Source organism: Vicia villosa, unplaced genomic scaffold (assembly GCF_029867415.1).
Source record: "Vicia villosa cultivar HV-30 ecotype Madison, WI unplaced genomic scaffold, Vvil1.0 ctg.004916F_1_1, whole genome shotgun sequence".
NCBI lineage: Eukaryota > Viridiplantae > Streptophyta > Magnoliopsida > Fabales > Fabaceae > Vicia > Vicia villosa.
The window spans coordinates 64900-78698 of record NW_026706541.1 but is presented as its reverse complement, the minus strand read 5'-3'; the positions used below and the strand labels follow the sequence as shown (position 1 = coordinate 78698).

At 37.5% G+C, this 13799-nt stretch overlaps 1 protein-coding gene and 1 long non-coding RNA gene across 3 annotated transcripts; both read left to right on the top strand.

Annotated features, from left to right (window-relative positions):
• The first annotated feature begins 1036 nt into the window (after window positions 1-1036).
• Window positions 1037-2786, top strand: LOC131642390 (uncharacterized). Of its 2 annotated transcripts, XR_009295871.1 has the most exons (4): window positions 1037-1375; window positions 1587-1744; window positions 1844-1888; window positions 2408-2786. It is a non-coding gene; the product is annotated as an uncharacterized LOC131642390 (long non-coding RNA). The 2 variants fall into 2 exon arrangements; XR_009295870.1 differs by having other exon boundaries at window positions 1844-2786.
• A 4059-nt stretch (window positions 2787-6845) lies between these two features.
• On the top strand, window positions 6846-7887 carry LOC131642391 (uncharacterized). Its single transcript, XM_058912645.1, has 2 exons — window positions 6846-7056; window positions 7175-7887. The coding sequence occupies exons 1-2, from the start codon at window positions 6846-6848 to the stop codon at window positions 7885-7887; spliced, it is 924 nt and encodes a 307-aa protein (XP_058768628.1).
• The last annotated feature ends 5912 nt before the right edge of the window (window positions 7888-13799 follow it).

Genomic DNA, 13799 nt, shown 5'->3' with positions numbered 1-13799 from the left:
GTGTTGCTAAATGTTGCAACTCTTAGTAAAAAGTATTGTTGTAAGGGTGTGTTTCATCGAGGTTCGCAATCTTGTGAAACAACACTACTTGGCCTATAAATTGATCATTCCAAATTCAGAAAAACAAATAACAAAAAGCCATCTTTTTCACTACAAATTTATGATTTTATCTTCTTTACATTCAGATTTTCATCTGTCTTATGCAAACTCGAATATAGGCTGAATTATCCTAGATATTCCTCTGTGTTGACTCTAAGACACATTGAGAGTTCTTGAAATACTATTTAAAAAGTAATTTTATTCACAAATCCTACTTTGATCCATTTAATTTACAATCAATTCCTAACATCTATATTTAACCTCACATAAGCCATACGAACCTTGCATAACACATAATATAACATGTCACACAAGAAATAGCCAGTTATAGGTATGAGATTAGAACATATGCACTGGTGGTTTAACTATACGTTTGTTATATTTAGTAGATAAATATTTTCATTCCTCCATTACTTTTTTGTTTACTTTTATTAATTTTTCACTTTAATATACTTTTTGTTTAATGTTTTTGGTGGAGGACTATAATTTGGGTAATTTGTTTTCCTTGGTCAAGTATAAATTAAGTAACTACAAAGCTAATTTGTTTGGAATTCAAACATGGATGTTGTAGGCCCAACACAATATTTTCCCCTACTAGAAAGTTTGAATTAAACATCATCTATGGAGGCATCTTTTGTTCATGCTATACTTCATACCTTTCAAGAGTTGACAAATTTATTTGATGAATTTTAGAAGTGGAGAAATTTTTATTTAGGATCTAAGGAGGCATCTTTTCATGCTACACATCATACCTTTCAAGAGTTGACTAGTTTGTTTGATGAATTTTAGAAGTGGAGCAATTTTTTTTTTATTTCTTGTGTTGTTAGTTTTTCTTGTTGGTATTGGTGAAAGGGTATTGATATTTTTGTAGATTTATAATTCTTGTATTACCCTTTCTAATGCTTGACTCATTCAATTTAAATAACTATGCTTTTTATTTTCGACTAATAATAATTATAAAATTTTGAGTTTTTTAAATATTGCTGGGTTTTGAACTTCCACATCAAAACCAACCTAATTTATATGGTATGATACTCCTGTAGATAATTTATGGCAATTCTTTATCAGAAAAAACTTGAAGTATGAGGAAGTACAAGGGATAATCAATGCTTAATACGAGAAGAGAAAGCGGGGATCACCAGAAAGAACAAAACGCCAAAATCTACAAAGCTTTATAATTGAGACATCTAACCGGATCAATCCTCCAATCATCAAATTTGTTCCAACTCTTGATACATTTTTTTTGTTTCTTTTACTAAACATGACAGTCTTAAAGGTAAATTTCCTTTGTTATCTTCTTTAAGCCTGCAAGTTGAAGCCACCTAAAACTCATAGTATTTTGATTTTGATAAGTTTATATGAAAATCCGAAATATTAAGCCTTTCTGAAATAACCATTCTTCAGCATGTAATATAGATTTTTGTTTATCGTTACTTTATGCATCGACAACATATGTTTTACCTTTGTTTCTATTACCCATATCATAGGAGACAACCTGTGTGACCGTTGCCATGTTGGGGAAATTTGAGGATGGCCAAGCAGGATGTTATTGTCAAGGATGTGTTAAGTGCACAAAAAGTGTGTCTTTAATAGATGGAAAGCTGATGTGATATGGTAATCACATCACCGTTGAAAAGGTGCCAAGGTATTGTGTATATCAAGTAGTTGTTATTACTAATTCAACAAATGCCAACCATTATTGAATTTTATGAGTGAAAATTTCATTATATCACAATTAATGTAGGTATAAGCTTGAAGTTTTGGCAACTGATATGAAATTCAAGGCAAGGTTTGTCTTTTGGGATGACAATTGAGTGAAGTTAATTGGAAAGTTTGCTTTTCAAATGAGAAGGGAGTTGGTAGAGTTAGTTAATTTCAGTTTGTTCAACAGATAATTTTTTAGAATTTAAATTTTAATATAGGTTTTGGTATTAATTCAGGCCAGTAAAGATATTCCCCTTGAATTCCCTTATGCATTTGATGCAATTTTTAAAAAGTAGTTGGCCATTAGAGCTGTTTTTCAGCCAAAATATGGCTGACTTTCTGTCATTGGCTTCAAAGATTACAAAGATTCCCGTAAAAAAAGCGATACTTCCCAATATAATATACTCAACTGTGTTTGAAGCAAGTGTCCTAAAATCGTTGTGACATCACATCATACACCAAAGTTTCAAACACCTGATCCTTTGTCATAAGAGGAACTAAGAAGTTTTTCAGTAAATCATTTCCTTAAAATATGAACACCTTGAGTACTACATTTATTGTTGCTTACTCTAAACTAATATTTTCTTATGCATGATGATTGCAGGAGCCTTTGTCTACATCTGCAAATTATGACCCTGGTGTTGAAAATTGTGTCCTGACTCTGTCAAAGAGATCTTTAACTGATGCAGTAGAAGATATTGAAAGTGTCCAACTTTCCTCAACCAAGATAACCAAAGAGATAAAAAAGGTGAAATAATTAGAACCCTAAGTAGATCCTTTAGTTAGCCAAAATGTTTTAATGCAAAGAATTGGATTGTTTATGTTATGTTTTTACTTTGTGACTTTGGAGATTTGTTTCTGTTTTAAATTCAAGTTTATTGACTATGTTGAGTTTTTGGTTTTACAATATTAACAATTGTGTTTCCTACAAGCAGAGAAGGAATAAGTTTAAAATTTATAAGAAGTTGTTGTCATCTATTTCAATTACAGTGTTTTATATGCAACATGCATGTTTGGGTTGTTCGATATATCTATGTCTTTGTATTTTTTGGTTGTTGTTTGTGTGAAATAAGCCATTATATTCATCCATATCTAATATTCATAAAAAATAAGATATTTACATGATCAACTAAATACTTAAACCCATCAAATTTTAAAATATGTTTTTGATTGCAAATGAAGTTTCAAAATATGTGAAGTTAATCATCAAGTTATATCATGCCACTTTGATTAGCAACTCAATTCTTCAAGTTAATGGCTTACATTACAATCTTTAAGTTGACGGATTTTGGTTTGCTCTACATTATTTGGTTTTTATAACTATATGATTATAACATGTATTTCTGAATGATTTTATAACATATTTTGATGTCATAAACTTCCCACAACAACTCAGTAACCCATTTGTTGGATTGAAACTGTGAAAACATTTAACTTTAAGTGATCACAAATGAGAAACAAAAATAGTAAACGAAGAAGGTGTTTATATTTGTATTGAACGAGCTTTTGTCTATTCCCCATTATATGTTTCACTTAACATCATATCAGATTTGGGTTTGCTTGGTCTTGGCTTTAAGGATTGCATGGAAGAAGGCATTATTGTCATCTCCCATTCTAATCCAATCCAGTTTGGTCCTTTGGTGAAGCAACTGCTCTTCTGCATTGTTCAGATTAATAACCTTCTCTATCAAGTTCTTGATTCTCTCAATTAGATGAGTATTTAGCCTGTCATATATCAGCTCCTCCTGAGCCTGCTGAAGGTTTTGTCTGGCAACAAGAATCTGGTCCTTCATCCCTTTAAAATGTAAACTCAACTTTCTAATAGTACCATGTAACCTTTGCAACTTTTTCCACATCCCGAACATGTCATTGCCTTCTAGGGGGAGCTCCCAATTCCTCTTAACACACTCTAGGTAACCTTCATATTGTGTCACCAGATTGGGGAACTTAAAATATCTTCTTCTTTGCACCATTAAATCAGTATTTTTGAGGCAGAGAAAAGAATGGTCTGAGACACCTGGTTCCATGATATACAAAGTTAAATCCATGTTTTGTTGGTGCCAAGTCAAATTTCCAATAAGCCTATTAATCCTTGAGTATATGGTTCCATTAGACTACTTGTTTGTCCACATGAAGTGATCACCCTTACTATCCTTCTCATGAAGATCCAACCTATCCATCATATCAACCAGGTCACAATACTCATTCGCCATCACTTGATGTCCCCCAATTCTGTCATCAATCCTAAGAACATTGTTAAAATCACCCATGATAAACCATGGTTCATCATTTTGCGGCTTAAGTAGTTCAATGTCCCTCCACAAATGTTTTCTCTCCATCAGAGTATTCAAGGCATACACACCAGTACACTAGTAGAACAAGGAACCATCAACTTTATAAACACCAACATGGATCAGCTGTTGTGTGCTATGCATAAATCTAACTTTCAGCTTGCTCTCATTGTACATCATCCAAATCCTACCATTGGTGTGATTCATATAATTGTATATATAAGACCAATAGTGGTGGAAATTATTCCTAACATTGGGAGCTTCATTTTCCTTGACATGAGTTTCTACTAGGATAACCAAATCAGGTTGCAGTTCTATGCGGGAGCTAACCTCTCTGCACTCTCCAGATTTATTTATGCCCCTCACATTCCAAGATACTATCATATTGGAGGTTCTAGATTCACCAAAGGTTCATTACCAGTCCCTAGTGAATCAAACATATCGCTACAAAAGCTATCCTCAGAATTAGAGTAGGCCTTACCATGATGGACTTCCCTTTCTTACTACTAGCAGAAACCTCTGTCCATTTTATTGATGCACCAAATATGTCTTCAACTTGTTTTGTTTCTTCTTCCTTCATGTCTTCTTTAACCTCTGCTTGCTTTGCTTTGACTTGCCATTGTTTCTGTGCCTTTGGTTTCTCCTTTGAGCATTGATGTCCCACTCTTTTGCATATATCACAATACTTTGGTTTCCACTCCATCTCAATAGGTTGAATGAGTGTTTGCCCCTCCTCATTTCTGATCTTGATGCTTTCTTTCTATTTCTCTGTAATGTCTATCTCAACTAGAATCCTTGCATATGAAACACAAAGTTTTTGGGCCGTGCATTCATCTGTACAGATTGGAGTTCCAAGAGCACTTCCTATTTTCCCCAAATATTTTAGGACCCCAAAGGTACAGTGGGAGGTTCGGTAATTTTATCCACACTGGGAGAGTTCTCAACATATCCCTTTTGAAATCAAAATCCTTGTTCCATTCCTTCAGGATCATCGGGACACCATGTATAGTGTATGGTCCTCTTGTGAGCACTTGATCTCTATCATTGTAAGAGTAAAATTTCAACAAGAAATAAACTTCGTCATGATAGAACATGTTTGGGAGTTGGTCGAAATTCCAGAATTTGTTCATGTATAGCTTCACTGCATTCGGGCCGAGTTCCTTCCCTATAACATACATAATCAACACTGAGCCCCAGAATTGTGTTTCAGAATCAGTGTCTTCAGCTCCAATTTTGACTTCCACCTCTCCATAAACGATCTTCGGAGCTGTGAATTCGATTTTCATTCCATTCGTTGGTAGACAGTTGCCACTGATAACGTCGACCCACAATTTCTTCTTGATTTCACTGTCCGCTTGGTTTTCTAACATTGGATTGTTCACCAAAATCTGTGAGATTAATTCTTCTACACCACTTTCATCAGATACCGCTCCCCCTAGGGTGGGTGATTCAGTAGTTGCAGTAGTATCCAGTACCGTTTTTTATCCTGGGTTCAGTGGCTTGGTCGTAGAAGAAGTGTTACCCTAAGAAAATTCTTAGAGGCAAAACAAGACACGTGTCCTCATCAGAGGACTCCCTCATTCTAACAAGAAACTTGCACAAAAGTAAAACAAAGCAAAAGACGACAGTACATGATGTCAAAATGGTTAGGAATTGAAGCAGGAACAGAAGTCGAACTTGGAGGTTCCATACTTAGCAGTTTTTTAGATGAAGCGTTCGATAGTGGGACGCGGTGTCGACAGAAGACGGTTATTAGAAACAAATGAAGCGCGAGAGTTCAAAATTCAAAGTTTAAAATATTAAGGAAACAATTACCAGACCAGAATCGTGTGCCAAAGGTGCCAAAACACAAAGAAAGATCCTGTGAGGCGGTTGCTGATAATTTAAATCTTAGTCGTAGATTGTACTAGGTGGTTACTTCATGTAAAGCCTATAAATATGTCAGAATAATGTAGAAAAGTGTGTTCACTATTACAATCAAACTACTTGCTTACACTCTGCCCATTTTCCGCCCTTCAGGAAACAAGAGTTGCTAAGAGTTCTGATGTATGTGAATCACCATCTTTAATTTCAATGCAATCCTTTTACTTGTTAATCATATGCTTCGAAGCTTTCATTTGTATTGTGTTTTTTAACCAATATTCTTTTTTTCTTTTAATCCTTGCTTCAACCAAGTAAATTGAAACTGGTTGTTGTCATCAAAAAAATACCCTTGAGTCAACGTTATCTGGTGGTCACGAGTCACCCCCAAAAGGTCACGGTCAGAGTAGTCACAATATCACAAAGTCTAAGTTCGCCCCGTCGGTCACGAGTCACCTGTCGGTCGAATCTAGCAGTTAGTGTGGAAAAACATTGTATTTGTTACCAGCCTTAGAAAACCATTTCTCATTCAAACACTTCGACAAAACAGATACAATCCCGAAGAACTTTAGCACGTGGTCTTAAGATCAACTGGTCGATCTTGCAAGTAACCCTTAGTCTCAAGACTTTGGGAGGACCAGCGGTTGTTTACCAATTTCCACAGTGAACAAAATGGCACGCCCAGTGGGACCATCGTGCTAGTTTTTATATGAAACTTAGGAGTGGGAAACAATATCAAAACCCACCCAAAAAGGTTAGGTCTAGGATGACAAAAACCCTAACCCAAATAACATTGATGAAGTCCCTTCTCACTCTTTGGACTCCTTGAATACAGTACTTACTCCGGTGGACCCAGTAACTGGTGCAGAGACAGATGTTGTAGTTCTAATAATGGGGACGACAGATATCCATGTGATACCACCAGGGGGAACTAGAGCAAGAGGTACTCCTATTCAACCCAATGTACCTCGTTTCGGAACTGCTGACCCCACGTATGGAATGCCGTATTCCTTGATGGTCGGAAGTGAGTCGACATCAAATCCTGCTTTGGTGTCGGATGCACAAATATCCACACCAGGTGCCCAAAACAGGGAAAACCAGGGTAGAGCTGTGCCTTTGTCAACACATCTATAGCTGTGCTTAGGCAGCAGATGGATGATAGCAATCATGAGTTAGTAAACATGCTAAGTAACCAAATGGGAACTGTTTTAATCCTATAGTGCAGGAATTAGCAGATTTGAATAGACAGGTGGTCGATCAACTCACTCGACTATGCAACTACCTGGGGGAACCTCAGACGACTAGTCGACAACCCCCTCAAGTTCATAGGCAGGTGGTTGTGCACACACCTTTAGAAGAAGATTCATTAGATGAAGAAATAGTACCACAGAATCAAATCCCTAGGTGGCGATCAAATCTAGGTGGAGTACGAGGGAGACAACAGGTTGTGATGGTAGGTCGACAACAGGATGCTGATCAATTTGTTGAGCAATATCAACAGGAACAGGCGGCCAAGGAGAATAACCTTACTACAATGATCGAAAGGATTATGTCTAGAAACGGAATGAACACTCCACTACAAAGGTCGACATATTCTTCCCCGTTAGCTGAATACATTGTACAGACAGAGAATCCTAGGGGCTGGAAAATACCTAAGTACACCAAGTTCGGAGGAGAAACTGGAGAATCGACAGTCGAGCATATTGCCAGATATTTAACTGAATCAAGAGACATGGCGAATAACGAAAGTCTCAGAGTTAAGCATTTTCCATCATCTCTTACAAAGGCAGCGTTCACCTGGTTCACTACATTACCCCCAAACTCTGTCAACTCATGGCCAAAATTGGAAAAACTTTTCCATGAGCAGTTTTATGAGGGCCATTCGAAAATCAGTCGGGTCAAACTATCTCACTACAACACGCGTGGGCTTTAAAAGCGCTTTTTTTGGCCTTTAACAGCGCTTTAAAGCGCTGCAAAAGCCAGCGCTGGCGTAGGCTACGAAAGCGCTTCTAAAAGCGCTCTGGTAGACCCCCCTATAAGAGTGCTTTTTACAGAAAAAGCGCTCTGGTAGACCCCCCTATAAGAGCGCTTCTTCTGGAAAAAGCGCTCTGGTAGACCCCCCTTCTAGAGCGCTTTTCCAAAAGCGCTTTGGTAGGTGGCGTATTTTTTTCTTTTTGTAGCAGCCTATAAGAGCGTTTTTTATGGAAAAAGCGCTCTGGTAGACCCCCCTACTAGAGCGCTTTTTCAAAAGCGCTTTGGTAGGTTGCATAATTTTTTTTCTTTTTGTAGCAGCCTATAAGAGCGCTTTTTGTATCAATGCGCTTTCGTATGTGGACCTTTAAGAGCGCTTTTTAAAAGCGCTGTCGTTGCTAAATGAGATATTTTAAAGTGCAGCCTATAATTTCAGCCCCCCAGATCGACCTGTAATATTTTCGACCTGTAATATATTTTCAACCTGTAATATTTTCGACCTGTAATGTATTTTCGACGATATATTTTCAACCATAGGTAGGACTATATATATACTAATATAATACCATTATAATATCCAAAATTTTATATATACATCATTATGTCAATCAAACTAAATCTCTAGCATCAACAACAATATTATACTTCAAATATTAATTGACAACAATATGAACAAAGTTAGTAACCATAGGTAGGACTATAATATTCTCTTCAAATCGACACAAATTAATCCTACTACATGAATAGCTGATGAATATAAAATTGACACAATTCCTCTTTGATTTCTTCCAACTTAAGTCTCGTGTAAGAAGCAGCACGGAATTCGTCAAAGTACTACAGAATAAAAACATAATATGAATGATTTAGTTAAATGTAATAAATTATAAGAAGTTATCTAATTAAGTTATAAATCCATACCGTAATTGGAATCTCTAATTGATTCATTTGAAGGATTTCTTTAATAAACCTCAAAACAAAGTATCCGCAGTCTGAACTGTTCCGCTGTATCGGACACTACATAGAAAAACAAATAAGATTTTATAGTTGTCTTGTTTTATCAAGTAGCATAAATATTATAAGCAAAATTGTGAAAAATAATGTACCTGCACTTTGATCCAAGTAATGTTGTTTGATTTAGTCCGGGATACATGTGCGTCTCGTTGACTTCGGAACACTTGTATTGATCTAACAAAAAATTAAAAGCATATATTTAGATCAATCTCACAAATAATTAAATATATAAATATACAAGAATATTTAGAACGATCCCACTTACACATCAATAATTTCCTTCATAGCCGGATAATTGCTCCACTCACCATCTACCGAATTCAGATAATATACAACTTCTCTTATCGGGTTGATAGCAAGCAACAACCAGTGTGCTCTATAAATTAAAACAATAGGTTATATGAAAATTTTGTTACGCAAAAGAAACAAATATTAAATGAACCAAGAATGAGAAACTAACCCTACTGGTTGGGTATTATACGCCCAAAGAATCAGACTTTCTGTATTGCCGGATGACATGAATCTATCGACTAAGCGCTGTCTAACTGATTCCGGTTCCGAAGCAATTGTCATTCCGCTGCAATGAGCGGAAGACACGAAACGGAATCTGTTTGACAATGGAGTCCCGCGCAACACTCTGTCATGCAACAACCTTAAATAAAAACATTATAAACATATTAGCGGATGAGTGAATAACCGGATGTATGAGTGCATATTAGTGTATATTACCGGATGAGTGAAAAACATAATAAACATAATGTGTAAATAAATTGTTCGACTAATTAAATAATATATCGGATGAGTGAATATTACCGGATGTACGAGTGCATATTAGACACGCCTAGTTGTTCTTGCGTAAAAATATCTTCCAAGTCATCTATTGCAATAGGTGACATGAATTCAACACCAAAGATACCTTCCTCCATTTTGATTTGACGGAGAGCACCTTCCTTCAAATCAGACATATCAACAAGTGTTCCGAGCGTCGTCCGGTATCGAGGCACAAAAGCACCATCTTTTTTTGCCGCTTGCTTCGGAGGACCCTTAGGTGGTACGCTACGAACGTCCTGTGTCCCTTGTTGTGACCCCCGAGCAGATGCCTAAAAATTATATAACGATCGATAAAATATAAAATCGTGCAATTTAGATTCAAATTATATATTAACACCTTAAATGTACCTCTTTTAGTGATGCAACAGACTCCTCCTCCTGTAAAATCCCCTTGCCCTTAGAGAACATCAAAAGGAGGTTTGTAGAGACCATCGACGACTATCTAAATAGGTTTAGGTCACTTAAGGCAAAATGTTTCACGCAGGTACCCGAACATGAACTGGTTCAGATGGCTGCAGGAGGTTTAGATTATTCCATTAGGAAGAAAATATACCTAACTTTTGTCAAAAGTATGTCACAATTAGCTGATAGGGTTCGACGCCTTGAACGTTTACGACTAGAAAAAGTCAGGCATACCAAGGCCAAAGCTAAAAAGGAAAAAGTAGCCTACGTCAATTACGATGATACGGACCCTATATACGAAGTTGACTACATCTCACCGATGGAGGCGGAGATTGATTTGGCCGAAATGAAACCAGGGCCAGCATACAAATGTAAATCGTTGTTTCCGTCGAAAGGAAAAAATGTCTCTCTTGATAACAATTCGAAATTCCTTGCTAAAACTTACACTTTTGATATTAGTAAATGCGAGGAAATTTTCGATGTATTAGTTAAAGATAGTCAGATTTTAGTACCCCCAAATGCTAAATTACCACCATTAGAACAGCGACAAAAAAGAGGTTTTTGCAAGTATCATAATTATCTTGGGCATTTAACCTCTCAATGTTTTCTTTTCAGGGATCTGGTCCAGAAGTCACTTCAGGAAGGTCGACTGACATTTCCTTCCAGAAGGATGAAAATCGATGTTGACCCACTCAAACAAGAGGAGGCTTTGTTTGCTGACGTTGTTGATATCAACATGGTGGAACTGACTAAGATACCTGATGACATGCTGGAAGAAAGTACCGGTGAAACTCCCCAAGTTCGACTTGCTGCTGTGTACCCCAGGCTAGATGAGGATTTGCTGGATTTCTTGTTTCGATGCAAGAATCCGGATTCCCAAGTGGGATTGTGCCCCAGGTGTAGTGCTTTGACTTCCTTGTCGACCATTCTATGGTTGACATGCCTCAAAAGTGTATCGACTTTGCACCTTGGAAATTATATTTCGACGGATCCAGTCACAAAAATTGCATGGGTATTGGGGGAATCATAATTTCTCCAGATGGAATTCCAGTAGAGTTCAAGTATTCAATAGGTGGCATGGGTACCAACAATAAGGCCGAATATGAAGCCTTAATAATTGGACTTGAACTGCTGCTAGAATTAGGGGCAAGGAATGTCGGAATTATGGGAGATTCTGAGTTGATAGTAAAGCAAGTCTCAAAGGAGTACAAATGCATTAAAGAAAATCTAATTATGTACTTTGTGGTTGCGAACAGACTACTCAGAAGATTCGACTCAGCGAATATTCGACATATACCCAGGCAAGAAAATCAAGAAGCTAATGATTTAACACAAGAGGCGTCAGGATATAAGAGAGGCAGTGATGAAGAGCATGTTCAGGTGAAAGAAAAAGTTCGAGCAACTGTGTTATCCCCCTCAGATTTGTCTGTAGTAAAATTAGGGGCAGTCGACGCTGAAAATTTCGAAATTTTTACAGTCGACAATGGACAAGAAGATGATTGGCGTAAGCCATTGGTGGAATATCTACGAAGCCCTACAGGTTCGACAGATCAAAAATCAAGTACATGGCTCTCAGTTTCATTTTGTTGGAAAACGAACTATTCAAGAAAACATCCGAAGGAGTGCTGCTCAAGTGTCTGGGAGAGAGCGAAGCTTATCTGGCCGTGTCGAATATACACAGTGGGGCTTGTGGTGTGCATCAAGTTGGCCACAAGATGAAGTGGACTCTAATGCGCTCAGGGGTTTATTGGCCCTCGATGTTAAAAGATTGCATAGAATTCGCAAAAGGATGTCAAGAGTGTCAGATGCATGGGGGCATCCAGCACGTCCCTGCAAGCGAATTGCATGCTATTATGAAGCCTTGGCCATTCAGAGGGTGGTCTTTAGACGTAATTGGGGAAATAAAACCAGCTTTGTCGAAACAGCAGAGGTATATTTTGGTCGGTATCGATTACTTTACAAAGTGGGTCGAAGTTATAGCTTTGAGAAACGTCGGCCAAGAAGCTGTGATAGATTTCATACAAGATCACATTATATGTCGATTTGGAATACCAGAGACTATCACAAATGACCAAGGAACCGTGTTACTGGAAAGAAAATGCAGAAGTTCGCCCAGGAGGTTGGCATAAAGTTATTGACGCCGACACCGTACTACGCCCAGGCGAATGGTCAAGTCGAAGCTGCCAACAAGGTGATAATCAGCCTAATAAAAAAGCATGTAGGAAAAAAGCCGAAAACTTGGCATCAGTCCTTAATTCAAGCCCTGTGGGCATGTCGAACATCTCCCAAAGAGGCGACTGGCACTACGCCATTTAGATTAACATATGGACACGATGTCGTGTTACCATTTGAAGTACACGTTCAATCAGTAAGGATACAAAGACAACATGAGATACCATCCGAAGACTATTGGAGTATGATGACAGGTGAGCTCGTCGATTTAGATGAAGAAAGAACGTTGACTCTAAATTCATTGAGAAGACGAAAAGAAAAAGTAGCCAAAGCTTATAACAAGAAAGTAAGAAATAAAGTGTTCTCTATTAACGATTTGGTTTGGAAGGTAATATTGCCTATGGACAGAAACGACAGGTTCCTAGGGAAATGGTCATCAAACTAAGAGGGACCGTTTAAGGTAATCCAAGTTTTTACCAATAATACTTATGAGTTAGAGGAGTTAGCTCCAGATCAACAGATCATTAGGGTAAATGGAAAATACTTAAAGGGATACAGACCTACTCTTTAGGAGCTCACTATTTCGACAACGTAGATTAAAAATTTGAAATAGAGTTGGTTAAATAGATTAAAGACCAGCAAGTAAAATGAAAATATGGCATTAAACGGTTGGTACGGAGACTCATTGTCAAAGAGTTACAAAAAATACTAAAGATAAATTACATCAAAACTATGCCATACGCAGATGGTCTCGACAAGATTACAAACGACCATAAATTTTTTGAAATTCACGCAATGAGAGTTGAAGGTCTGAGGCCCGGTTTTCTAGGGTGTCGAATTCCTTTTTAAGTATCTTAATCTCTGTTTGAATCTGTTCCGTCGCTTTGCTGACTGCGACGGCATCAACAGTCATCCTCAACATATGCTCTTGCTTGGGGGCAATCTCCTTAGAGAACTCCTCTTCCTCTTTGTTGATAAGGTCTAACTCCTTTTTTAAATCAGACATCTCCTTCGATAGCTCTTCAAGCCTTTGGAGAATTGCTACGGACCTCTCAGTCTTGGGAAGATGCTCTTGACGCTTTTGGCTAAGCTGATTCTTTATTTCTTCAATCACCTACTTCGCCTTGATCAGAGTGTCGACATTGGTATTCAAAGTCGTTTTCTTAGCTTCGATCAGATCTTCATTTTTCTTCATCAAATCTACATTCTCAATAAGAAAAGGAAGAAGTTTAACAAAGGCTTCTACTGCTTGCCTGCAGAAATCAGAGATCTCCAACTCCTACAGTTGAGTACAAGTTTCCTGAAGCTCTTGGCCGAGACTAGGATCATCATGCAGTGAATCGACCAGTTCGTGCCTGAAGGCATGAAGTTTGAGCTTGTCGGTTAAAGATTTGACCTTGGAAGCTTCAGGTCCTATTTTGTCCGAGTACTCCCTGGATTGATCCGAATCAGAAGGAA

Excerpts from the sequence above, each read along its gene's own strand:
- LOC131642391 (XM_058912645.1), top strand. The coding sequence starts at position 6,846 with ATGGGGACGACAGATATCCATGTGATACCACCAGGGGGAACTAGAGCA. Across the intron at positions 7,057-7,174 it reads CCAAAACAGGGAAAACCAGG|TGCAGGAATTAGCAGATTTG; the intron begins GTAGAGCTGTGC and ends TTAATCCTATAG.